The sequence below is a fragment of the Nicotiana attenuata genome, chromosome 2 (genome assembly GCF_001879085.1).
Source record: "Nicotiana attenuata strain UT chromosome 2, NIATTr2, whole genome shotgun sequence".
Classification (NCBI taxonomy): domain Eukaryota; kingdom Viridiplantae; phylum Streptophyta; class Magnoliopsida; order Solanales; family Solanaceae; genus Nicotiana; species Nicotiana attenuata.
Window position 1 is genome coordinate 7937862 of NC_031990.1, and position 25848 is coordinate 7963709.

A 25848-nucleotide genomic window follows, 5' to 3' on the forward strand; every position below is an offset into this window, starting at 1 on the left:
ACCCCACACTTAAACATTGCTCGTCCTCGAGCAATCAAACTACACTTATAGACACGACCTTTTTAAACAATTCTCCTAACTCATCACACCAAGAATCTTTAAAATAGACTAAGCACAAGGGTGTAACATCTCCACCTTAAGATTTGACTCGCAAGTACCATGCATTATTCACCACTCACTCACTTACTCTAATCATAGAGGTCATTGACATTACATTTCCTTCATGAATCAAGTGCCCTCACAATACAAAAGAGAGTAGTTCCACACACACAATAAAATTTAAGAACAATTAGAAACTCAAGATAGAAAGAATTCACTCACTCTCAGAAATAACATTCATATGCCACAAAAGATGCACCATAAGCTTGCTCGTAGTGTACTACTCTACTAATCGAGCTCATTTGGTCTAGGAACAAGTTGTAATGTAGGCTGCGGGTGGGGTAGGATACATTTGGATATAAGAGTGGCTACACCTCCCTAAACACTTTAATACATATACTTTAACATTCAAGCCCATACTTATGTCAAACCATAACTCCACCTTCACATCAATATATATTACCCCATACTTCTTTAAGCACAATTACATCGAAGGCACCACCATCAAGGAATATTCTTCACAACAATACAACTCTTTTTTTCTCTTTTTTTTCCAATTCAAGTGGCTTTTATTTTTTTCAACACAGTGCACCTTTTCTCCTTATTTTATTAGTTCCACTCAAAAGCCAAACCAATCACCCCACACTTTAACTTTTACACAGTTCATAACAATTCAAGTGCTCATGAGAGGTGAAAAGGTTCAAGTATAAATGGTTAATTCAAACAATTGGGTAAGGCTTGTAATGTGGTTGCCAAAGAAATATGATTACAGGCTCAAAGGGGTTAACTACGATAGATAACAATTAGGCGGGCAAAATATATATATGGCTCAACAAAGAAACGCCTATATCACTTCCACGACTGAACAAAACTACTATTTTGCTTTGCAAACACACGGGGCAAGTTCTAGGCATCAAATGCAACGCACAGAATAACATACAAACCTCACATACACATGGCACATAACTCACTCAGGATTGGTTTTATCAAGACACTCTAGTCAAAGCAGTCAAGCAAATTTAAGATCATACGATTTAAGGTACTTATACAGTCAAAAATTGAGCCTAAGCGTCACAACCAAAGTACTAACTATTCTCAAGGCATAACAAATCTAAGAGATATCGCTGCAATTCAATTCATCTCATACTAGCTCCTACTCCTAAAAAAATAAAACTAACTACGGTTCAAACAAAATCCTTGGAAAAGAACCGTGGCACAAAGAAAAACCAAGGGGGAATTACTACACTACCTACAAAGAAATTTTTTTTATCTTTAAACTTAAATCCCTCAAGAAATTTGTCTAGGATATCCATCATCGGGAAAAGTCCAATATTTTTTTTTGTTTTCCTAAAAAATAAAAAAAATTTATTCAATTAAACTAACACAACTAAAATAGCATAGAAAGTCACCCAGACAATCTCCTCACCCCACACTTAAAATTGTGCATTGTCCCCAATGCACACCATACTAATAAGAGGGTAAAAGAAACTCCCTGGTAGGCCAAAGGCTGAAGCACTAGCTCATGGGGTACTCAGACTTCTCGCAGACTTGGTCCTTCGTGCGGGTACCTCACACTTAGTTCCAACCATCTGCTTTGCTGTTGCATCCTTCCAATAGCTTTACTTTCCATGCTCCTAGAAAATAAAAAATCGACACTACAGAAATAATATAATAAAACAATTAATAAAAGAAAATAAAAAAAATCGGTAAAGCTGAGTTGCCTCCCAACAAGCGCTTGATTTAACGTCGCGGCATGACGCGAATCACTTTCTGCCTCCACTTTGAACTTATGAATTGGACCCCAAATTTTGATTCTGCTCTATGATCATGCTCCTGGGGTGGTAGAACGAGTCTGACTGGCCCAATAAAACAATGTAGTATTCTGCACTTCTTGGCCTTTTGATGAGATGTGTAATCCCGACTTTTTGGCAAGAAGAAATCCAGAATGTAAGCACCTTGTTCCTCATCCCCTGACTCCTCAGGTGGCTCGGATGACTCTATTTCTATATCATCATTCAAAGACAATGTGGAAAAATGCTTGAAGTGTGGACCAATGCGCTCTACTACATGAACATTGGGATTGTCAACATCCTCAGTATCAATGACACTAGAGTCAACTAAATATGTATCCTCAATATCCTTGGTTGACTCTAGTATCTCTTCTACGATATCGGCATCCTCAAAATCTACTTCGATTGATTGTTGGTGTTCTACTCTGGCCTTCTCCTCTAGCTCCTCCCTGTATTTTTTTAAATTCTCCAATATAATGGCAATTTCTGCAGCCAAATCATGCTCATATTGGCTACTATCCACAATGTCAACTTGTTGCGCTTTACAAGGTTCAATTAATTTATTCGCTTGAGCCTCCAAGTTGTGAATAATTGCCTCTTGCCTTTGTATCTTCCGTGGTTTCTCATCATATTGTTCCACATGGCACTTTAACATATCTTTGATCTCCTTTAGGTCAGCTACCCTAGGTTCTTTGTTCCTGTTATCATCACAAGAAAAAGTAGAACCATCATAGTATATCGATAGAGTAGCAACAAACATTATCCATATAGTAGTGGATAAAAGTATACAACAAATGCAAGTCATGCATCGTATCATATTTTCTCAAGAGAGACTTTCTATATTGTCTACTCTAACTATCAAGTTAAGTCAAGTTACAATGTAATTTAATAAAATTACAAGTAGAAGTAAACTAATACTTTGATCATTCAAAATATCAATTTAAATGTGAAAGGAATGACATCTCAAGAAAGAGAATTGAAGTGGATAAATAAGCAAAAGGCTTCAAAGAATTAACAAAAAAAGAAGAAGGATTTTTTCTCATTTAATTTACGAAAGAAGAAGGTAAGGATTATCTCAAAATAGTAAATAGTTTCCTTAACTCTAAATTATTTTTCTTAGCTTAACTTGATATAAATATTATAGCATGATATAAATCTCTTACACAATGGTTTTGTTTATGACAAAATAAAAGAAAGATGGAGAGAAATTGTATGTATTTGTTGATGATTAATGATCACTCCCGACTATGCCTTATAAAAAGGACTAAGCGGTCGTCGCAAATACAATCTGGTTTACAAGTCCAGAGTCGAATCCCACAGAGAACTAAGGCTTAGCAACAACTCTTCAATATTTCTAAGAAGACAAGCTCGAATAACTTCTATGTTATAAATATTAAGATTCTTGTATCTAATTAACTAACAAATTAAATTAGTAAATTAACAACTAGTGATACTAAGGTTGGAGACAAGATTAAGGAGGTCTAGAGTTATGATTTCCCTATTGTCGGAATCCTTTCCGCTACGTTTTCTAAAAATTTGCCTAAATCTTCTCTACCGATCATGAGCACTCTAACTGTCGTAACTCTCTCCCGAGTAATTACCACAATTTACTAGACATATTCTTTAGAATTACGCTAGCTGGCATTAAGTACAGCTCACTCGGATCGCACCAAGGTTTCATTATCCCTAATCCCACCTTTAAACCCTCCGTATTGATCCCTTATATACGTTAGGAGTGATGTTGTTCAATAACTACCTAAATATGTACTCTCTCCTGAGTAATACACACTAAATAGGCACAACCAATTGAGAGCTCTTCAACCAACAACAATAATAACGTAGTTGAACAAATAGAGAAAATACTACAGCAAATCTATATTAAGGTAACAGGAAAATCGTCCTCCAATAGGTTCCATCAAAACCCTAGATAACAGCTTAGTTATTCATAATAGTATGCATAACTACAATACTAGAATTCATAACCAATAATGAAAAATAGGAAGAAGGAAGTGAAAAACTCGTAGAAGAGTTCTCCACCTTGCTCCTAGTGTGTTCTTGCCTCCTTAGGTCGAATCCCCTCTCAAATATGTCCAATCTCGATCTCCCCTCTCTGTATGTCTAGAAACTGTAAAAAGTGACATTTTTAGGTCTATTTATATGTTTAGGACAAGACCTAAACATGTAGGTCAAATCCTAGTCAAGTAGGAAAACAAATAATATCTTCAAAACTCGTACTGGACCTGGCCTTAGGCTGGCCTCGCTAGGCTAAAGCCTGGCTAGGCCTGGCTTTAAGCTGGCGTCGCCAGGCTAACGCCTGGTTGGGCCTGACTTTAAGTTGGCCTTGCCAGGCTAAAGCCTGGTCGAGTTGACTTTTGCCCAGCTTCTTCTTTTCACCGTTCTCGAGAGCTGATCTTTCATCTGTTTAAGCATCCCTTTAGCTCTACTTTTATTTCCGATACACCTAAACATAAAATAGACTCCATTACGCTCAAACAATGTGTAAATTAACATTAAGCATGTAAAACGCAAGGCATATGATGTGCTAAACCATGAATTCTAGCCACACATCAATTAACGTTTGTACAAGCTATTATAAACACACAGAGAAAGGAATCTATTGTATAACTACCTAGCTAGTTGTTCATTTCTTATTAGTTGTATTGTAACTAAAGGATAAATCAAAGAATATTTTAGTTTATATATACAAAAATTAAAATTTGCAGCTTTTATCCCTTCTACTTCCTTGTAGTAGGCCCAAAGAATGTTATTCCAGTTTGGGCCCAGAGTTGTTAAGACCAAATTGAGAAGAGAAGCCTGAACCCAAATATTGATGACCCGATAGATCCATTTCTTCGTAGTCATCAGATTATCACATACAATTGCATCTCCTCCGTTCATTGACATTAAAACCTAAGTTCTTTCTTTCAGACACAAACCTTCGAACTCAACCTAAATATGAGAACTATCCAGAATCATCGTTAATGAACCTTTGTTTCTCCATCGATACACCTTCATTTCTACCAGTATCAACTCCAAAATTTGTATCATCACCAATACCCAAATTCAAGTTGGAGGGGGTAAAAATCCCTAATTTTCCTGACAGATTGTGATGAATGGGTCTGGTGAGAGACTTATTAAAGAGATCGGCAAGTTGAGAGGAAAATCGGACATAAGAAAGGGAAATCAGACCGGCAAGAAATTGTTGCCTCGCAAAATGACAGTCGAGCTCAACATGTTTCGTTCATTCATGAAGCATAGGATTTTTGGCGATGTGTATCGCAACCTGACTATTAGAATGAAGTGGTATTGGAAGGGAGATAGGGATAGAGAGATCGTCGAAGAGAAAAACTAATCAGGTGAGTTTAGCCACCACTTCTCTCATAGATATATATCCCGCTTTGGCTGAGCTAAATGAAATTGATGTCTGCTTTTTTGATTTCCAGGAAATAGGAGAAGAACCAAGTGAAATACAGAAGCCGTTGACAAATTTGCATGAGTCTATGCAAGACCCCCAATCGAAATCACAAAATGCCAGTAGTTTAAAGGGGAAAGAGAAAGACATAAAGATGCCCATATCTGGATCTTTCAACAAATATCTAAGCACACTAAGTGCAGCTCGAAGGTATGGCTGGCGAGGGTCTTGCATGTACTGGCTCAAGTGCTGGATTATGAAGGAGAGATCGGGTCTGGTATATGTTAAATAGTTGAGCTTACCCAGAAGACGACGATACAAAGTGAGATCAGCAATAGGGTCACCTGTTTTAGCAAGAAGCTACACTGTAGGATCTAGGGGACAGTAAATAAGAGGCAAGTGAGAGGGATCAAATTCTTGCAAAAGATCCAAGGTGAACTTCTGTTGACAAAGGATCAGACCCTAAGCTTCTCTGATAACTTCCATACCAAGAAAGAAATGTAAATTACCTAGATCTTTAATTCTGAACTCTTGATGAAGAAAATCTTTAAATATATTTAATTCAGCATTGTCATTGCCTATTAACAAAATATCATCTACATAGACTACAACTACAGAAATAGATGAGTCTGTCTTCTTAAAAAATAGTGAATAGTCGTTTAGAGAGTGAGTGAAACTCTTGAAATTGAGAGTAGTTATGAGCTTGGCATACCATTGTCTTAATGCCTGTCGAAGTCCATAAATGACTTCTTCAGATTGCATATATGATTAGGAGTAGGACTAACCCCGGCTGAAAATTTTATATAGACCTCCTCATTTAAATCTCCATGTAAAAATATATTATTTACATCTAACTGATAAAGCCCACATTCTCTCTTTACTGATGTAGCCAAAATACACCTGATAATGGTCATTTGACCACTGGTGAAAATGTTTCAGGTAAATCTGTCTCTTCTCGCTTTATGTCACCTCTAATGACCAATCTAGTCTTCAGACTTTCTATACTTCCATCTGATTGTTGCTTGACCTTATACACCCATTTACATGGCAATGCCTTTCTACCTAGGTAATTCAACCACATCCCAGGTTTTATTGAGCTCAAGAGCCTCAATTTCCTTTGCTATTGCTTCCTACCAATATAGATGATGAGCAACATGTGCATAATTGACAGATTCTTAGACATTAGACAAAGAGTTAAGCATATGTTGGTTAGAAGAGGTTAGACCACTAAAGGACACACATGTAGAAGTGACTGGAGCTAGAAAACATGACTCAGTCACATCTGTGAGATAAAGTGCATTACAAGCATAGTCCTTTAGATAGGCAGGTGTTATATGGGTCTGGTGGATTTCATGATGAGAGATTCCATCATAGGTTCTGAAACATGAGTAGGGGAAGAAAATCTAGGAAGGGTAGACTATAACTGAAAAAATAATTCCGGGGAAGAATTGATAGATAAAAGAATGTGTGGATGAGATGGAGAGATAGAAAACTTAGGAGAGTAGGTAGTAGTGGATGGTATAGAGGATACAACAGAGGAAATATGAGGTGAAGGAATGATAGGTGAGGAATCAGAAAAAAGGATTAATGGTGGTAACTTTAGCAAAGGTCAAAGAAGGATTAGGAGAAGAAGTAGAGTTCACAAAAGCAAATGGAAAAAATTCTTCATGAAAAATGACATCCCTAGAGATAAATATCTTAAGAGTCCTTATATTGAGCACCTTATATTCTTTCTTCCCATGTGGAACCCTAAGAATACACAAGTTATAGCTCTTGGCTCAAACATTGGTATATTATGTAATATAGTGGAGACAAAATATAAGCAACCAAAATACTTAAGGTTTACATAACCGGGTTTGGTTTTGAACAGAACTTCATAAGGTGTTTTGAAGTTTAATATATTTGAAGGGAACCTGTTAATTAAGTAAGTTGATGTTAATAAACAGTCTCCCCAATATGTGATAGGCAAATGTGATTGGTATATTAAGACTCTGGATGTTTCTAGTAAGTGTCTATGTTTTCTTTCCATGACTCCATTTTATTGTGGTATATAAACATATGAGGTTTGGTGTATGATCCCTTGTGAGTGAAAATAATCTGACTGAACGTGCCCACTATCCAATTCAAGGGCAAAGTCTGACCTTAAAATCTTGACTTTGGTGCGAAACCGTCTATCTACTGTGTTTAAATAAGATTTCAAAATTGTGAAGGCATTAGACTTAGTGCTTAATAAATATATCCAGGTACCTCTACTAAAGTCATCAACAATGGTGAGTAAATACTTATAACGATATTGATTTTGTTGAAATAGAACTTGAGGGAAAAGAGAGTTTAAATTGCCTTGCCATAGGACAAATAACACATGGAGTAGAAAATTTGGAACAAGAAGGCATTGAAATTGAATAAATATTTTTTATATTACTCAAAGGTTGTGGCCTAACCTACTTTTCTTTTACATTGGAATCAGAAAGACGAAAATATGAACTTAAAATAGGAACAGAACTGGATTTCTATCTAGATACAAAGGTATTTCTAGACTTAGGTAAAATCCTAGAAGCTACAGCTGAAACTCCTGACTTGAAGATGCAGAGACCTCTATTTTCTTTACCAATCTCTAGAGGGCTCTTCAGTGAAGGGACATGTAGCAGAAAATAACAAAAATGAGTGAAAAGGACATACTTATGAAGTTGTCTACACAACTTGTGTATAGATAACATATTAAACCTGAAAGAAGGAACATATAAGACATTATGTAGTACCACATTAGGTAGAATTGATACTGAACCTAAGTGTGTAACTTTACCTCTATATGAATTAGGAAGTTTAACCATGAGAGGTTTAGGTAAAGCCTTATATTCTGTGAAGAACTGTTTGTTGAAAGTCATATGTTCAGTTGCTCCACTATCTAATATCCACGACTCATTTTCAATTTGAATGAAACATGCATGAGAGTTGAAAATTTAGGCTATACCAGCACAATTGAGGTTTGCAGAAGCATCAGAAATAGAAGCTGGTTGTTGTCCCATATTTGCCTGATAGAGAAGTTGCAGAGCTGAGTTACATTTTCCTATGTAAGTGTATGAATCCCTGCATTGTGTGGTGTTACTTTATTTGCTTCTTCACCTGAGTTGAATGCAATATTTGCCTGCGCACCTTCCTGAAATTTCCTTTGTTTTGTGAACTTAAAGTCTATGGGAAATCCATGAATCATGTAGCACTTTTCAATACTGTGACCTGGTTTTTTGCAATAAGAACAGATCAATGAGTTTCTCTTTGCATCAAAACCTCCCTTGTTACTTCTCTGCTCATTGTATGTCTTACCCCTACCTGATTAAGAGTAACGAAGGAGGCTGAGTCTCCTAGGTAAGCAAGACTAGCTGGATTTTCCTATGTTTTTCATCCTGCATTATCAACGCATATGCATGTCCAATGAAAGGGAGTGGAGAGGATATTTGTATGTTGCTACTAACTCCTATGAAAGACTCATTCAATCCCATAAGGAATTGCAAGAGTCTTTCATTTTGATAAGCCTTATGGTTCTTTGCCTTGGCTCCACAGTTATATTCACATACACATACAAAGAAGGTATTGAGAGCATCTAGCTCATCCTATGTGCTCTTCATTTTAGTGAAGTAAGTAGACACACTTGAACTCCCTTGCACCACCTCACTTAGTTTCTTCTGTAGTTGGAAGAGTTTAGCTGCATTAGTTTGACCAAATCTATCTTCCAAGTCACTCCAAAGGTCTTTTGGGAATATAACACACTCTCTACTATTTCCTTTGAAAGTGAATTAAGAAGCCATAAAAGCACCATGTCATTGATCTGGCCCAAGCCTTTTGAAAACCTGAGTCTGCAACTGGAACAACTTAGGATCCATCAATGAACTCCTAGCTTGTTCTTTGCTGATTAGGTTATCATCACAGCTCTTCTTCAGTCTCCATAGCCCTTGCCATAAAACAGTGAAGAAATCGGGTTCATGCCTGGGTAATCTGAAGGGTGGAGATAGTAAGAGTACACTGAATCAACAACACCACTAGCCATATAACCTGTTAGTGTTTCGCCTAAGAAATAAATTTTTTGGATAATGTTAGAATTGGAGATGAAAAATCGGGTTACTGATAATCAAGAGACCAAAATAATAATAGGCTTTCTGAGAATAATAATAAAGCAGTAAGCAAAAGTTCTTATTTTAGTATGAGGTAAGTCATGTCCTTTTTCCAATACAATTTCCTCCTTTTATAGTTGATTCTAGGTAAAGAAAATAAATCTAAGCTTTAATGAGACAATTATAGACAATAAATGACATTAAATGAGCCGTTACACAATCATTCCTATTAAATACCAATTTTCTAACGTATCAGGTATTTAATACTGAATTTGGACTCCTTTTTGTCTTCAGATTCATGTCTTCAATGCCTTTCGACCCGTTGGCTTTAAATGACTTCGAATTGGTTCGAGACTCGTGTCTAAACCGCTTCTCGTGCCTATTTCATTTCTTCTTCCCGTACCTGTTATTTCCCGTACCTTTTTCCCAACTGTTACGCTTTGACCACTTGTCCAGTCCACGTGTCATGCCACGTCATCTTCAATATAAATTTAACTTTTTTTTCCAATACAGTTAGGACATATCCAACTCCAACAAGAGTGGAAGAAACAACTGAAGGGCTGCTCTGAGATTCCGTGCTCACTGTAGAGAAGAACAGGAGAATAACGATATAAAGGATTTGTAAAAGATGAAAGAAAATGTGGATCGCAAGTAATTCAAACATGCTCTTATATCATGACAAAATAAAAGAAAGATTGAGAGAAATTTTCTGTATTTGTTGATGATTAACGCTTGTACAAACTATTATATAAATATACAGAGAAATGAATCTATTGTATAACTAACAAACCTGCTGTACATTCTTATTAGCTGTATTGTAACTAACTAAAGGATAAGTCAAAGAATAATTTAATTTATATATACAGAAATTAAAATGTATAGCTTCTATTCCCTTCTACTTCCTTCTAGTATGCCCAAAGAATGTTGTTCCAATTTGGGCTCAAAGCTGTTAAGACCAAAATGAGAAGAGAAGACTGAACCCAAAGATCTGATGATCCGATGGATCCATTTCTTCGTAGTTGTTAGATTATCACATTCAATTGCATCTCCTCTGTTCTTTGACATTAGAATCTAACTTCCTTCTTTCAGGCACAAACCTTCGAACTCAACCTAAATATGAGAACTATCCAGAATCATTATCAATGAACCTTTGTTTCTCCATCGATACACCTTCATTTCTACTAGTATCAACTCCAAAATTTGTATCATCGCCAACGGTTTCTATCTTACTTAGTATACATCTCCTCCTTCAAATTTTGTTTTTTTTTTCTTTTGTTTATCAATTAACAATAAATTGAAACATAGTGCATAAGCACTCGTTGATATAGTTACTCCAAAATTAGGAAAATATATATTTTTAATTGCTCCAAAAAAGAATAGTCGATAATATATATATATATATATATATATATATATATATATATATATATATATATAGGCTAGCGAATATGATCAGTTTCAGCTGATCGATCAATTTTATTGTCCAAAAATAGCAGAATACAAATATACCTTCGGACAAACATTTTTTAAAATTTTTTTATTTGGTATTCGATATTTATTTTATGGCCTAATTTGAATTTTCTTAGAAAAATCCCACTGTGAAGATAAAATGCTACCTACTAAAGGTAGCAAAATTAGTTATCTAAAGATGGAAACAATAAAATCTAAAGTTCTTGGAAGGAAAAAGTAATGTTTTGTTTTAAATTTGTCAAGTGGGGTACCCCTAGTTGAACAGAGATAGGATAAGAATTGGGGTTCCGAGTTTTATTAATTTATATAAATTATACTTCAAGGTATCAAGTAGTAAACGTAAAGATAATATTCGGCTGTTTTTATTTTACTAAATTTATTAATTAATGCTTTTATTGGAAGTCTTAGAAAAAAAAAATCACAGAAGGGTCTCTCTCTCTATCTCTCTGCTCTCTTTCTTAAAAGGGTTTCTGTCATCTCTCTCCTCTCCCCTCTTCTCTCTCTCCCTTTCTCTCTCCTCTCTCTCTCTCTCCTGAAGGAAAAAAAACCTAAGAACTGTTTACCAACAAGTAAGTTTCTCTCTCTCCTCTCTCCTCTCTCCATCTCTCTCTATTTCTCTTTCTCTCTCTCTCCCTTTCTTTAAAAATCTGAACTTTTCTCTCTGTCTCTCTCTTTCCTCATTTGATTTTAAAAAAAATAGAAATACTGTCTTTTTGCATGCCATTTTCATTCTGATAGTTTATTTTGAGCTTTCTGTTTATAATTTTTGGATCTGGTTTTTGTGCCTCTATTTTCTTATCAGATCTATGTTGAAAACCATAAAGATTCAATTTTTATTTGTGGGTTTGCTAGTGGATTCTATGTTGAGGAATTTTCAGTACCCATTTTCTTATTTTGTTTTCCTTCAAATATTCGAGTTGGAAACCATAAAGATTTAATTTTTATTTGTGGATTTTATATTGATGAATTTTGAATACCCAATTTTGGTATTTTCCTAATATTTGTGACCGAAAAGATTGTAATTTTATTTGTGGGTTTTTATTTCTAGTGGATTTGATTCTATGTTGATGATTTTTGAGTACCCATATTTGGGTTTATCAAATCTTGTGTTTAATTGTTTGATTGATTTGGAGATCCTAAAGATTCTAACTTTTTTGTGGGTTTTCATTTCTAGTGATTGCAATGTAGAATTTGATGAGTTTTGAGTCCCTAATTTGTTTTGGTTTCAAATATTTGAGTTGGGGTTATCAAGATCTGTTAAATTTTCCAATTAGTAATTTCATTGCTGTTGAAATGGTGATGAAATCTATGTTGCCCGGATACTCTAAAATGTGCTGCCGTGCCCGTGTCGGATCCTCCAAAAATGCACCACTGGTGCATTTTGGGAGGAACCGACACACACCCGGCAATATTTTCGGAGAGTCTGAGCAAAATAGTATGAAATTGTATCTGAATTGGAATGTTGACCATGGGTATGGCTAGATTTCTAGATCCATTTGCTACTGGCATTGACTGATTTACTTTAGGTTTGAGTTTCTGGATCTGCTCGTATTTTGTTTTCGGTTTTGTATGTTATTTCCTGTTTTATTTCTAATCTTGATGGTTCTGTTATGTTTGATATGTTGCTGTTGTGTGTATTTGAAGTATATGGAGATTAGGAGGTTAATGCACTTCTGTTTGGAATTTCTAATTGTGGCAAAAAATTAATGTTAAGTGGTGTTGTTTGCATTCATCTGTAGTTTATTGATGGATGACGACGGTTTGAACATGAGGAACTGGGGTTATTATGAACCTTCCCTTAAAGGGCATCTAGGTCTTCAGCTGATGTCATCGGTGGTTGATCGAGATACGAAACCTTTCCTAACTAGGCGTGAGAATCCTATTATGCTCGGCGCTAACGGGATGTACCATTCTCGGGATTCTATCGTTCCAGAAGCACCTTTATCTCACATAGATTATGTAAGGGACAGTTGGATAAATCACAGAGACAAATTTCTCCATATGTTTCCGGGGAACCCTTACACGACAGTTCTCCCTGAAACTTCTGCGAGTCACTCCATGCAAATGGTACAGCAACCTGATGTAACTGAGGATGTGAGGGTGAATGCAGAGGAACCAAGTGTGAAGAACGAAAGTGGTCCTTCAAAGAGGAAGACAGGTGGTGCCACTCCTAAAGCTCCTAAAGCGAAGAAGTTAAAGAAAGGCTCGTCCGGACCTAAGGAAAATGGGACTCCCCGTGTTCAACGAGCAAAACCAGCAAAGAAGAGCATGGACATTGTAATAAATGGAATTGATATGGACATTTCTGGCATTCCTATACCAGTTTGCTCCTGCACTGGTGCTCCTCAGCAATGTTATCGATGGGGATGTGGGGGCTGGCAGTCAGCTTGTTGTACCACTAGTATATCAATGTATCCGCTGCCAATGAGTACTAAAAGACGCGGAGCAAGGATTGCTGGAAGAAAGATGAGCCAGGGTGCATTCAAGAAGGTTTTGGAGAAACTTGCTGCGGAAGGATACAGTTTTGCTAATCCAATTGATCTGAGGACTCACTGGGCTAAACATGGTACCAACAAGTTTGTGACAATCAGGTAGAATTACATAAAGGGTATCACCACAGACCGCCAATGCATCTTGTTTGTTTACTTGTATATCCCTGGGGCCGTTTGCAGAGGTTTACTTGGTACCTTTTCGTAGTCCGTGACAACACATGTTTAGACTTTGATATTTAAATTCCCAGCAACAGTTGTTTAATCTTTCATTTTGTTGTTTTGGTGGCTGGCACTCTGTTCTGGCCATCAACAGTAGGATGTTGAAAATTTCTTTTCTTGATCGGATGTTTTCTAAGATGAGCACGTTCAATCCATTTTTTTTTTACTCCTGTCTGTTATCTTTTTCGAATATCTACTTATCCAAAAAGGAAAAAATATTCTCTTTTAAAGACATTTCACTCTGTTTGATTTTCTTTCCTTTGTTCCTTTAATCTTATAATAGTTTTCTGTCATGAGTGATGCTTTTATTCAGATGAATTTCTTCTGTTGCTTTTGCAACATTCTGCTGGAGATCTTCTATAGATGACTTGCCTTAGCTTTAGATGACTCGTCTTAGCTTGACAGTTCATTTGATATCACCACAGTAAGGACCTTCTACCGAGTCTCTTTACCTAACTATGTTTCTAACAACATACAGCTGCCTGGCTTGTTGCTGGTAACTGTTGTGAGTACAAGCAACTTAAGATTGGCATGTGCATATATTTTGTGTAGCTGTCGGTGGCTGGTAACTGTTGTGAATTTATAAGCAATCTTAAGATTGGAATGTTCATTGACTTGTAATTATGGGTTGGTCCTGATCACACCTTCTTGAATATTTATTTATGTGATAGGTAATGTAAAGTTACTTAATTTGGGTGAGACTGACATTTTCCAGTCAATAACTTTCCAAACATGGATTCAAGCTTAGGCCCAATCTTTTTAGGAAAAAAAACTTGATTTGGGAAGACTTCTCAGTCATCAATTCATCATGAATGCGCAAGTATGATTCACCCTCTTTGGAAGTTATTTATATACTTGTCTCTTCCTGTAAGCTTGATTATTTCTACAACTTGAATTTCATTTTATCTTGCATAGGTTTCTTGTTTTCATGTGATATCTTCATTATATAATTGTTCTAGATATTTGAAATACTATCTATTAAAATAGTGACTGTTGGTCTTAGAGCTGTTTTGTGCTTGTAACAATCCTCTATTTTGGTGTGGTTGTACCTTGTGAGGGAAGAGGGTGTCGGTTGGACAGGGTTGCATGAGACGAGAAATTGTTTGAATCAACATATTTTGAAGGATTAGTTAGGTGAAATTCAAGGAAGGGGAGCCATGGAGCAACGATAAAGATGTCTTCGTGTGACCTATAGAGTGATGGAATCAGCCACTGATGCTCGCATCAGGATAGGCTGCTTACATAACACTCTCTTGGTGTGTGGTCCTTTCCCGGACCCTACGTAAACACGTGATGCTTCGTGCATTGGGCGGGCCTTCTCTTTTTTTACTTTGGAGAATTTCTATAGTGCCTTATTATGTATGAATGGCATATGTGTCTTGGATCAGACTATCCCGATCCCTATAGGAGATGGATATTGTTGCTGCATTTCTGTTACAGGTCAATTCCTGATCAGTAGATGTTAAGTATCGTTAAAGCAAATGAATAAGCAATCTATAGGCTTAATGTGTATCTAGAATGCTTTTCCCCAATCCTCTTGAAATGTCATGGATTATATTTTCCTCCCGTGGCTTGCGGTTCATGGTTGGCGGATTGGATGGTGGTGATTTGCTGATTTGTGGCTAGATTGTTTGGCTCTAATGTTGCTCTTTCTGTGAATATATATCAGTTAAGTTCTTTATCTCTTCGGTATTCTTATCGCAGATGTTCTTGGTCTAGCATTTTGATAGTCTGATATGCATAAATGACAGGCTGTTGGTGACAATTTGTAGTGTTACTCCTGTGCTTTCTCTTATCAGGCTTTGTGTGAGCTATACTGTTCTTTCCTTATCATTCTGTCTTAATTCTATAAAGCTTATTACCCACCCTAATGTTTAAGCAGTAAATTTTACTCATAAAGGTTGCGTTTTTTTGATAAATGCTGATGAATCTAAATTTTACAGTGTCAAAAAATATTACTCACCACCTTTTAATTCATGGATAGTATAAGTTTTCTTAATTAGAGGAGACTGGAGTCTGCAAACTCCAACTTTCCAAACACGAATTCAGGTTTAGGCTGTCTAGCTTCTCTCTTTTGGTGGAAGTTAATCATTTCCTCTGCCTGTTAGAAGCTTGATTACCTTTTGCAATCAACTTTCATGTATATGTTTTCTTGTTTTCATGTGCATTTTCCGTTATAGTAAGCTTCATGATGTCTGAAACAAGCGTAGGAACTAGGCAGGGGCGGATTTAGGGGGGCGCAAGGGTGTTCACCCGAACACCCTTCGCCGAAAAATTACACTGTATATATAAGGCAAAATCTGTTTTTTACCTCTATATATTAAGTTTTGAACGCCCTTAACACAATCCAAAAGTGTAGTTTAGTGGTCAAGGGGGTTCAAAATCTACCTAAGGTCATGGCCACTTGAACTAGGTATTATGCATGGAATGCAGTTTTTATGTTCAAAATTTCGTTTCATGATGTCATTCAGTATAATGATATGAACGCATGCTGGCAAGACATTGCAAAGATGTATAGAATTGAGTGTAAAATCGTTTAATTCCTTCAAAAGTTGTGTAAATGTTGGACAATATTCTGATGTTGTTCCTAATTATCTTCTTATTAAACTGTTGTTGACTTGTTGGGAAAGACTTCTGTTTTCTCTATATCCAAGTGAAGACTGTGAGTCATTATCATTTCATAGTAAATCTTTGAACAGTTGGTGTTGGATCTGTCTTGTATTGTTTAAGGCTTGTCTGAAAATTATTCATAGTTCGAACGAGAATGCAGCCATTGTGTGCAGATAAGTTTCAAGATGTGCAATTCTTGCCTGCCAACTTAGGGGTCGTTTACTTGAGAAACAAGTTATCCCAAGGATTAATTATTTCGGGATTGTTATCCCACCCTCTCATAAATAACATTGCAATCTATCCCAAGATTAGTTATACCGTAATTTTATCCAACCAAATGTTGGATAAACTTCTCTCAAATTTAATTTCAGAATAAACTCGTCTCAAATTTAATTTCGGAATTAATTAGAGTTCTTGGCACTGAGCTATCTGTTTGCTCTTCAGCCCATTATAATAGTACTAGTTTATAAAGGTTCTTTATCTGCTCAGTATTGAAATTTGGAAAAGAAAAAAAAAATAGACTATTGGTGGCAATTTGTAGTTATTCTCCAGTAAAAGCTTATTCCCACCCGTTTAAATCAAGCTAGATATGTCTCTCTTCGATAACTTAACCATGATTAAGTGATATGTTTTCTCAATTTCAATTTAGCGTTTCAAGTTAAATTGTTTGGTTTGGTGTAAATATAATGTTCTATCTGGTGTTTACACAAGCTGATGAATGTAAGACGGAGTATATTTTTATACAATTTTTTTACTTAACCGATGATTAAATGACATATTCTTTTCTCAATTTAATTTTAACTGCTCAAGTTAAATTACTTGGTTTAGTATAAATATCATGTACTCCCTCCGTTCACTTTTACTTTGCACACTCCGTAAAAAATAATAAAAGAAGTGCATAATTTACCATTATCCCCATATTAATTGATGTATTTTTAATGGATTTGAAAAAATGATTTGAAATGAGTAATTAATACTGTGGGTATAATAGGAAAAAAGAAATTGTCTTCTCTTGATATGGTAGAAGTGACAAGTAAAGGGTCTTAGAATACTGGACAAGCAAGAGTTAACATAGAGAGTATAATTACAAGGGTGTTATAAATAGAGTTTTATTTAAGGCGAATGTTTATATTTTAGAAAGATTGTAGGGATTTTACTTGGTGGCTAAGTCACTCTTTCCCTATAAATAGATGGGTCCTATTCCATTGTAATTCATCCCAAATCAATCAGAATTCTCTCTTTATACTTTTTTCTGTAATACTCTTCTTTTCTTTTATTGTTTATAACACGTTATCAGCATGAGACTCTAACCAATTGAGTGGAAGCTTTGGGATTGAGCATAATGATTGTCAATTATTCCATCAATTCTGGATTTAAGGTAAGTATTTTACTTTATTTTCCTCTTTAAATTCTATAATTTGATTTTAAATACAAGTAAAGACAATAAAATTTGTTTATAACTCTAATAGAGTTTGAAAGAAATTATAACCACTCAAAGTGGTAAAATTTCTATGTCTTGCCATGATCAAATTCATGTATGATTATGGACACAAAAAGCGGAAACTCGTCCCATTGAATTTGCTCTATTCTCATTCCGTTAAGAGAATGTGATAGCAGTATGTGATCTCAAAGAAGACAAAATTACTACTATGGATGTATCAATGGATGTGGACGTGGCAATAGGCGAAACTATAATCGTCATCATTGTGTTCTCAAAATAATCATTCACTCTATGAAAATAATGTTTGTCATCGATTTGACATGAGATTTTATAAAGCACATAATTAAGGTCCATTCATGATGTGAATGTGACAAAATGTGATTTATGAATACATATTCATTCTTGGAAGAATATGAATGTGCTAGTGATAGTGAATATACCACACTCACTTCTAGAAGGAGGTTTGAGATGAAATAAGAAAATAATGTCATTATTATGGCATGAATGGTCATTGGTCACATACCTATTGTATGCCAAAATATTATGGCAATGTGATTATCAACGGGCAAAAGTAATGAAAGCAACATATCTTGCCTATAATAATTTTTACCATGAGCATAATGATATAACTTTTTCCTTAAAAGAGATATTCACCATATGGATGTTGATGTATGTGGTAGTACCAAATTAATTGAGAGCTCTGTAAGAGCCAATTATTACTATTTTGAAGGAATAAAATTAATTATCAATAAGGTATTGTGTTGTAGTAAGTCTCAAAGAAACTTATTGAGTTTCTAAAGTATTCGCGAAAGCGGTTGATTATATTGAGACTATAAATAAAGGAAAGATGGAATTTCTTCTATTATTACAACTTGTAGCGGGGTAATATGTATGTGAAAAGCTACCCACTTTATTCTCCAGTTTGTACTACACAAATAAAAGAATACCACAATAAAGTGGATGTTTATTGATATAAAACCCCATATCATAATAAACTTGGAGTTTATTAATTTGCACACGTCATGGTGTAAATCTGAACTTTATCAATATTGATAATTTATCAGTTGGCATAATTGGTTTAGCCATGATAATTTAAGTATGATGTGCAAAAATAAAAGAGAATTCACATGGGTAAATATTAAAGAACTAGAAAGTTATTTACGAATTCTCTTACATTGCTTGTTCTTATAAATTAATAGACCAACTAAAATTGGGATTGAATCCCGTGAATGCTGAAAATATCAAAGGTGAATATGGGCCCATTCACCTACCATTTATACTACATAAGATGCATCTATGAGATGGTTACATGTGCGATTATTATTAACCCGCAACCTGGCCGGTGTTTACAAGGCAACTTGCTCAATAATTTAATTTCGAGAATAATTTCCATATTTTCTATTCAAGACAGTTCATCTTGATAAGTTGGTTTAGCAAAATAATTTATTTGGTACCTCAAGTTAATAGCTAAATTATTGCTTATGAGAACAAAGTTATCTATATCAGTTTGATATAGGTTATATACGAAAGTATATTACATTCTCCCCTCACAAATGGTTCAGGGTGAAGAATCAAATATTTTCATCTTATTATTATTGATGTGCGGTGTATATTTTGATTAACACCATAACGCACAAAGGTGGGTTTTCAAAGTTGAGGAAGCAAGTTAGTTTTTCTAACATGAGGGGGAGACAAGATAAACAATTGAGAAAAAAGTTACGTGGAACGAATTATCATTTGTACATCTAGATCCTCGAATAAAACAATGTAAACTTGAAGTTCATAAAAGATAATTAATCTGCAATATATTGCAAAGCATGTCAGACACATTTGCTGGCCCAAAGAAAGTAACTATATTTTCATTGCAAATGCTCCTATTAAGTCCTAGAAGGACAAAGTTTATGGTACGCTTAAAGCGTATATCCAAATCGGTTTCAAATAAACTTCTTCATAAAGAAGATGAGCAAATGATCATAATAAATGAGGCAAGTGATCTAGAAGATCACATGACATAATACTTCATAAAATCTCAAGAGAGGTTTAGGTACCTGAAAATATGAACGAAGAGATCTCTATGTCATATCTTTATGAAAAATGTTGGAAAATCGATATAAAATGTTTGTCGACGACATCTATAATAACGTTAAATATATATGAGGATCTTAAGTCTGGAGAAATAATTCAAGTAGAATTTGGTTTCATAAGAAAGACATGTAGTTTTGGATAAATAGTTCAAACACTCGAAAGTATAAAGTCAATGATATGTGCAATCAGTTTTCGATATCTCATTTGTCTAGCATGACAGGAAAACTTGATATGCATCTAATTAAAGTATATTTTATGACTTAACTAATATGACAATTCTTGAAGGATTTAAATCGCTTAAAGCATATACAATTCTTGGTCCTAAAGTACCATATCCTAAGTGCTATTTGCGCACATATCTATCTTTCTATAAGTATAAGCATGATAATGTGATGGCGAGGATTTTCAAGGTGCAACATATTTGTTGGAGTTAATATGGCTATTTTATTCATCAAATCTCTGCCAACGTCAACCTTCAAGAAGCTAGTGCACAAGATTGCAATGTGAAGGCTCAAGGATGTGAATTGATGCTCTCATCAGGGGGAGTTAATAAGTGTTGTACTCTTTTTCCCTTACAAGGTTTTGTCCCAATGGATTTTCCTTGCAAGGTTTGTAACGAGGCAACCAAAAAGCGTATTTCTAAACATGTGTACTCTTTTTCCTTCTCTAGAATTATTTTCCTATTGGGTTTTATTTTAGTTAAGGTTTTAACGAGGCATATTATCTGTTGAATAGACACTCAAGGGGGAGTGTTATAAATAGAGTTTTATTTAAGGTGAATGTCTATATTTTAGTGTCACGACCCAAAAACTAACCCTGTCGTGATGGGGCCTATCGTGGTACTAGGCAAGCCGGCACATTACCTAAACAAATTGATATTTTCTTTTCAAAGATAATTCCAAAGCTATTTAGTATAAAACCTTCATAAAGGAGTTCACATCAAAACAAAAGTGCGGAAAATGAAGCCCGACATCGGGGTGTCACTAGTCATGAGCATCTACTGCAACTTTCTGACAATATCAAAACCAACATAGTCTGGAAATAACTGAATACAACTAAGGGAAGATAAAGAGGGAGGAAAGTAGGGCTGCGATCGCCGGGCAGCTACCTTGCTAACTCCGATGGATCTACAACTGAATAATCAACACCCGCTACCGTGCCCAGAAATGCCTAGATCTGCAGACAAGGTGCAGGGAGTAACGTGAGTACGCCAACTCAGTAAGTAACAACAGTAAATAAAGACTGAAAAGTAGTGACGAGCAATAATGCAAGTTAAGTTCATATCACGTAAACTCAGTAAAATAAGGCACGCTTTTAAAACCATAGTTGAATCGCATCACAGTGTTTAAATCCAGTTCTAGTAAAATCATTTTAAAACATATCTCAATAGTTTTCGAACAAAGGTTCGATGTAAAAGTGAGCAAAATGATGAAATCATAAACAACCCCTCGGGCAAACATCACTCGTATACAGCCCCTCCGGCAAACCTCACCATCACTCATATACAGCTCATCAGGCAAACCTCACCATCACTCATGCCTCCTAGTCACTCAGCACTCGGCACTCGCACTCAGTAGGCACCTGCGCTCACTGGGGGTGTGCAGACTCCGGAGGGGCTCCTTCAGCCCAAGCGCAATAACAAGCCAATCATGGCATAAATCAATCAGACCCTCGGCCTCACTCAGTCATAGATCAACAAAATATGCTGCAGCGTGCAGCCCGATCCCATAAATATCCTCACAATCAGGCCCGCGCCCTCGCTCAGTCATCAACCTCTCCAGCCTCTTGGGCTCTCGGAAAGAAAACAAAGTACTCAGCCCAAACAACATTTATATAATGCATCAAAATAGAGTAATAGAGACTGAGTTATGTAGTAGATAAGTATAAGCATGACCGAGTATAAATTTCCAATCGAAAACAATGAGAGGATAGAAAGAAAAGACCTCTAAGGGTCCAAACAACACTGGCATAAGACCCAAACATGGTGTCCAACCTGATTTATAGAAATTCTTGCTAAAACACGTAGGAAGCATGTAGTTTCAACAAAATATTCAGCTTTACAATTGATACGGGACAGACCAAGTCACAATCCCCAACGATGCACGCCCACACGCCCGTCACCTAGTATGTGCGTCACCTTGAAATAGTCACATGACACAAAATCCGGAGTATCATACCCTCGGGACAAGATTTACAATCGTTACTTACCTCAAACCGATCAAATCTCTACTCTGCGATGCTCTTGCCCCTCGATTCGGCCTCCAAATGCTCCGAATCTACTCACAACCAGCACAATACCATCAATATATGCTAAAGGAATGAAGTCCACAAGGAAAACTACCAAATTAGACCAAGAACCCGAAATCGGCTCAAACCCAGCCCCCGAGCCCACGTCTCGAAATCTGACAAAAATTACAAAACTTGAAAGACCATTCACTCACGAGTCCATACATACGAAATTTATCAAAATCCGACTCCATTGATCCCTCAAATCCTCAAATCAAACCCTCCAAAATCCGAAGCCCTAACCCCCCATTTTCACCCCTAATTACCACTAATTAATTGATAAAACAACGGGGAAACACCATAGATAGGAGTATTAGAGCTCAAGCAACTTACCTCACTGAAAGCCCCTTGAATCTCCCTTCAAAATCACTCCAAAAGCTCCAAAAACCGGCTTGAAAATGGTGGAAATGAACCAAAATTCGCGAAGTGTGCTATTTATACTTTTTGCCCAGGTCTTTCGAACCTGCGACCATATATCCGCTCCTGCGGAACCGCACCTGCGGTCATCACCTCGCACCTGCGAAAACCACTTAAGTCCTCAAAGCCGCACCTGCGCCCCAGGTTCCGCACCTACGCACATCCTTCCGCTTCTGCGGAACTGGCCATTCTCCCTTCTTCTGCATCTACGCCCCAGGTCTCACACCTGCGGGCTCGCAGATGCGACCAATCCTCCGCGCATGCAGCTCTATCCCTGGCCTTCCACTTCCGTATCTGTGGCTGCACAAGCGCACCTGCGACCTCGCACATACGACTCCCAATTTGTAAGTGCGGAAACATCAGCAACAGCAGCTTCAGCTGCATCTTTCCAACTCCAAATTCTTCGATCACTACCCGAAATCACCTCGAGGCCCTCGAGACCACAACCAAACATACCAACATATTCAACAACATCATACGAACTTAGTCGAACCTTCGAATCACTCAAAACAATATCAAAACACCAAATTACTCGGATTAAAGCTTAAGAACTCCTACACTTCCAAACTCCACGAACATTGCCGAAACCTATCAAATCACACCCCGAATGACCTCAAATTTTGCACACAAGTCAAACATGATACCACGAACCTACTCCAACTTCCAGAATTCCATTCCAATCCCGATATCAAAATTTCCACTGCCGACCAAAATTGCCAAAATTCTGACTTTCGCCAATTCATGCCTAATTCTACCACGGGCCTCCAAATCACATTTTGGACGCGCTCCTAAGTCCAAAATTACCTAACGGAGCTAACGGAACCATCCAAATTCACATCCGAGATCATTTACACATAAGTCAATATCCGGTCAACTTTTCCAACGTAAACCTTTAGCCGAGAATCATTCTCTAAATAAATTCCGAGTAACCTGAAAACCAAACCGACGATTCACATAAGTCATAATACATCATACGGAGCTACTCATTCCCTCAAGCAACCGAGCGAAGTGCTAATGCTCAAAACGACAGGCCGGGTCGTTACATTCTCTCCCACTTAAACATACGTTCGTCCTCGAACGTGCCCAGAGTTGTTCCAAAAGCCATCAAATTGCCGTGTAACCTTACCATGCGCATACCCGGGGGTGATCCCACGTCACCCTATCCCATATAGGTCTGATAACACAACATAACTGAAATCTCTTAATCCAACCTAACCCATAAGCCTTAGAATCCAATTTCTACCTCTAAAATTTTCTATAGGATCAGAATCACGCATCCATACACTGTATAAGTCTGAACAAGCTGTATCTAGCCATAGCCATTACCCAAGATGAAATCACATCATATACCACCTAACTCAAACACTCACAGCGATGATTTCTAATCACAGTGGCTGCCCAAAACAACCAAACGTTGGTAGTAAACCTCTTATCAAATAGAGCCTCATTCTAACACCTGCATATACTGCCAACGATGAAAGAAGCACGCAACAACTCATAACCATTCATCAGATCAACCAGTTGTGGTACTCCCTCTCCTTCGACCAGAACTATAGCCAATTTCTAAGTCGATCAGCGACATTACCCTTTTAAATATACCGCAGTCAAATCTAATATCACCCATTCTAGCTCCGACGACCTCATCTTATCAAATACAAACTACTCTACTGACATGCCACACCAATACTACCCAGAGCCACAAACCGTGAAATCCGTGCACCAATACGCTACAACTCAAACGTACTCAAGCATAGAAAAATGACTCCTATAAGAGAACCGTCCCGCAAGCTCAACTAGTACCACCACAATGCAATGCTAAGAGCCCATCACACACCGTAGAACCAAACCACACAAATCTAACACAAAGGAACATATCCCAACATAACTTCGATGTACTGCGTGATCCCATCCAAACACTGGTCCACATGAAATACTTCAAGTCAAAATGCAAAAAATCAACAACCACGCGCAATCTGACGTCTAGTACCCAAAGTGTATGACCATAACCACTGAGAAGCAAATAACTCTATACCATAGTCCGGAATGAACATAATTAATGTGCAATCAATCATTCAACACCCTAATACCCATCTTGCTCAAATTCTACCATAAGGCCCCAAATAGAACCGCACCATGGGTGTATATAACCAACGAATCACAACCCCTCGTATCATATAAGGGTAACTCATAGAACATACTGGAAAACGAGTAAGCTCAACTCTAACCGAATGACACATCCCTCAACAACAACAGTGCAGAGTCAACCAATCCGACCCGGTGTAGAACACACATCCATACTGGGCCTACCAAAGAACCCCAAATCAACTCTGATCACCCACGATAGATAAATAACCCTCCAAAAGTCCACAATAACTGAATCACAAGACATGCTATCTTCTGAACAACCTCGGCTACGTTTTAACAGTCCACAACTATAAAATAATCTACTCATGAGAACTCCTAGTCTCCAAATCCATAGAACACACGGATCACCATATCCGATCTCAACTCCACCGCTTAAATTTCTAACACTACTCCAATACACGATCATTCCACGAGGAATACTTCTATAATTCTTCTGTGCCACAAGGCAAATTTGAACACCAGCAGTAGATCAATCAAGAGAGTGCCAGAATACCAATGAAGTATCCATAAATCAAAACATATTGCCCCTTCTGAAATGTATACTCTCATCAAGCCATACCAAGTAGAAATGTCATTTACCTAGTCATCTGAAACTGTCTATGCTGCCTAAGAATTCATGACCTTCCTTTCAAAACCGAATCGTGACCTTGCACAAGAAAATGTCAATCCTACATACCACACCACACCTATTATGCCATCATATGAAAAAGACAAAAATCTCAAGATCAACTCTGAGTCGCAAGCAAACTACATACTCAAAGAATCTTCCATTTGATCCCATCCAGGAGAACGTAACATGCTCCACACACCAGTAGGAAATATACATCTCAAACCGTGGTAGAAACCATCGAGAATTCTCCGAATCCCATTTGCACAAAACAAAACCGTCAGGATTAAATCCTCCTATATCAACCAAGCTACGCAGGTCACCAAAAACCCAAAAGCATTGCCATGAAACACCTATAGAAACCCACCACATCATAAGCACACCGATCATATCCATTACCATGCCGATCCAACCTACTACCAAGTTGTCCTATTTATCCGAGTTCCTTCGAAATTATCTTCAAATTGATAATTCTCCTTGCCATAATACCACAATCCTCAACCAAGACTCACCACACGAGACCCTAGCATAAAACCACATCGCCCTAAGGCTCATAAACCGTTGAATGCTCTCTTAAGCACCCCAAAAGTACCACAACCGAGATACTCATTCTGAAGAGACCTTCTGCGAATTTAAAGCTGTTTATTTTTACCTTCCTGATACTGAATA

At 36.9% G+C, this 25848-nt stretch overlaps 1 protein-coding gene across 1 annotated transcript; it reads left to right on the top strand.

The window, feature by feature from the left end:
- On the top strand, positions 11277-13820 carry LOC109243905 (protein BASIC PENTACYSTEINE2). Its single transcript, XM_019410920.1, has 2 exons — positions 11277-11446; positions 12617-13820. Exon 2 carries the CDS (start codon positions 12624-12626, stop codon positions 13470-13472), a length of 849 nt encoding a protein of 282 aa, XP_019266465.1. The 5' UTR covers positions 11277-11446; positions 12617-12623; the 3' UTR covers positions 13473-13820.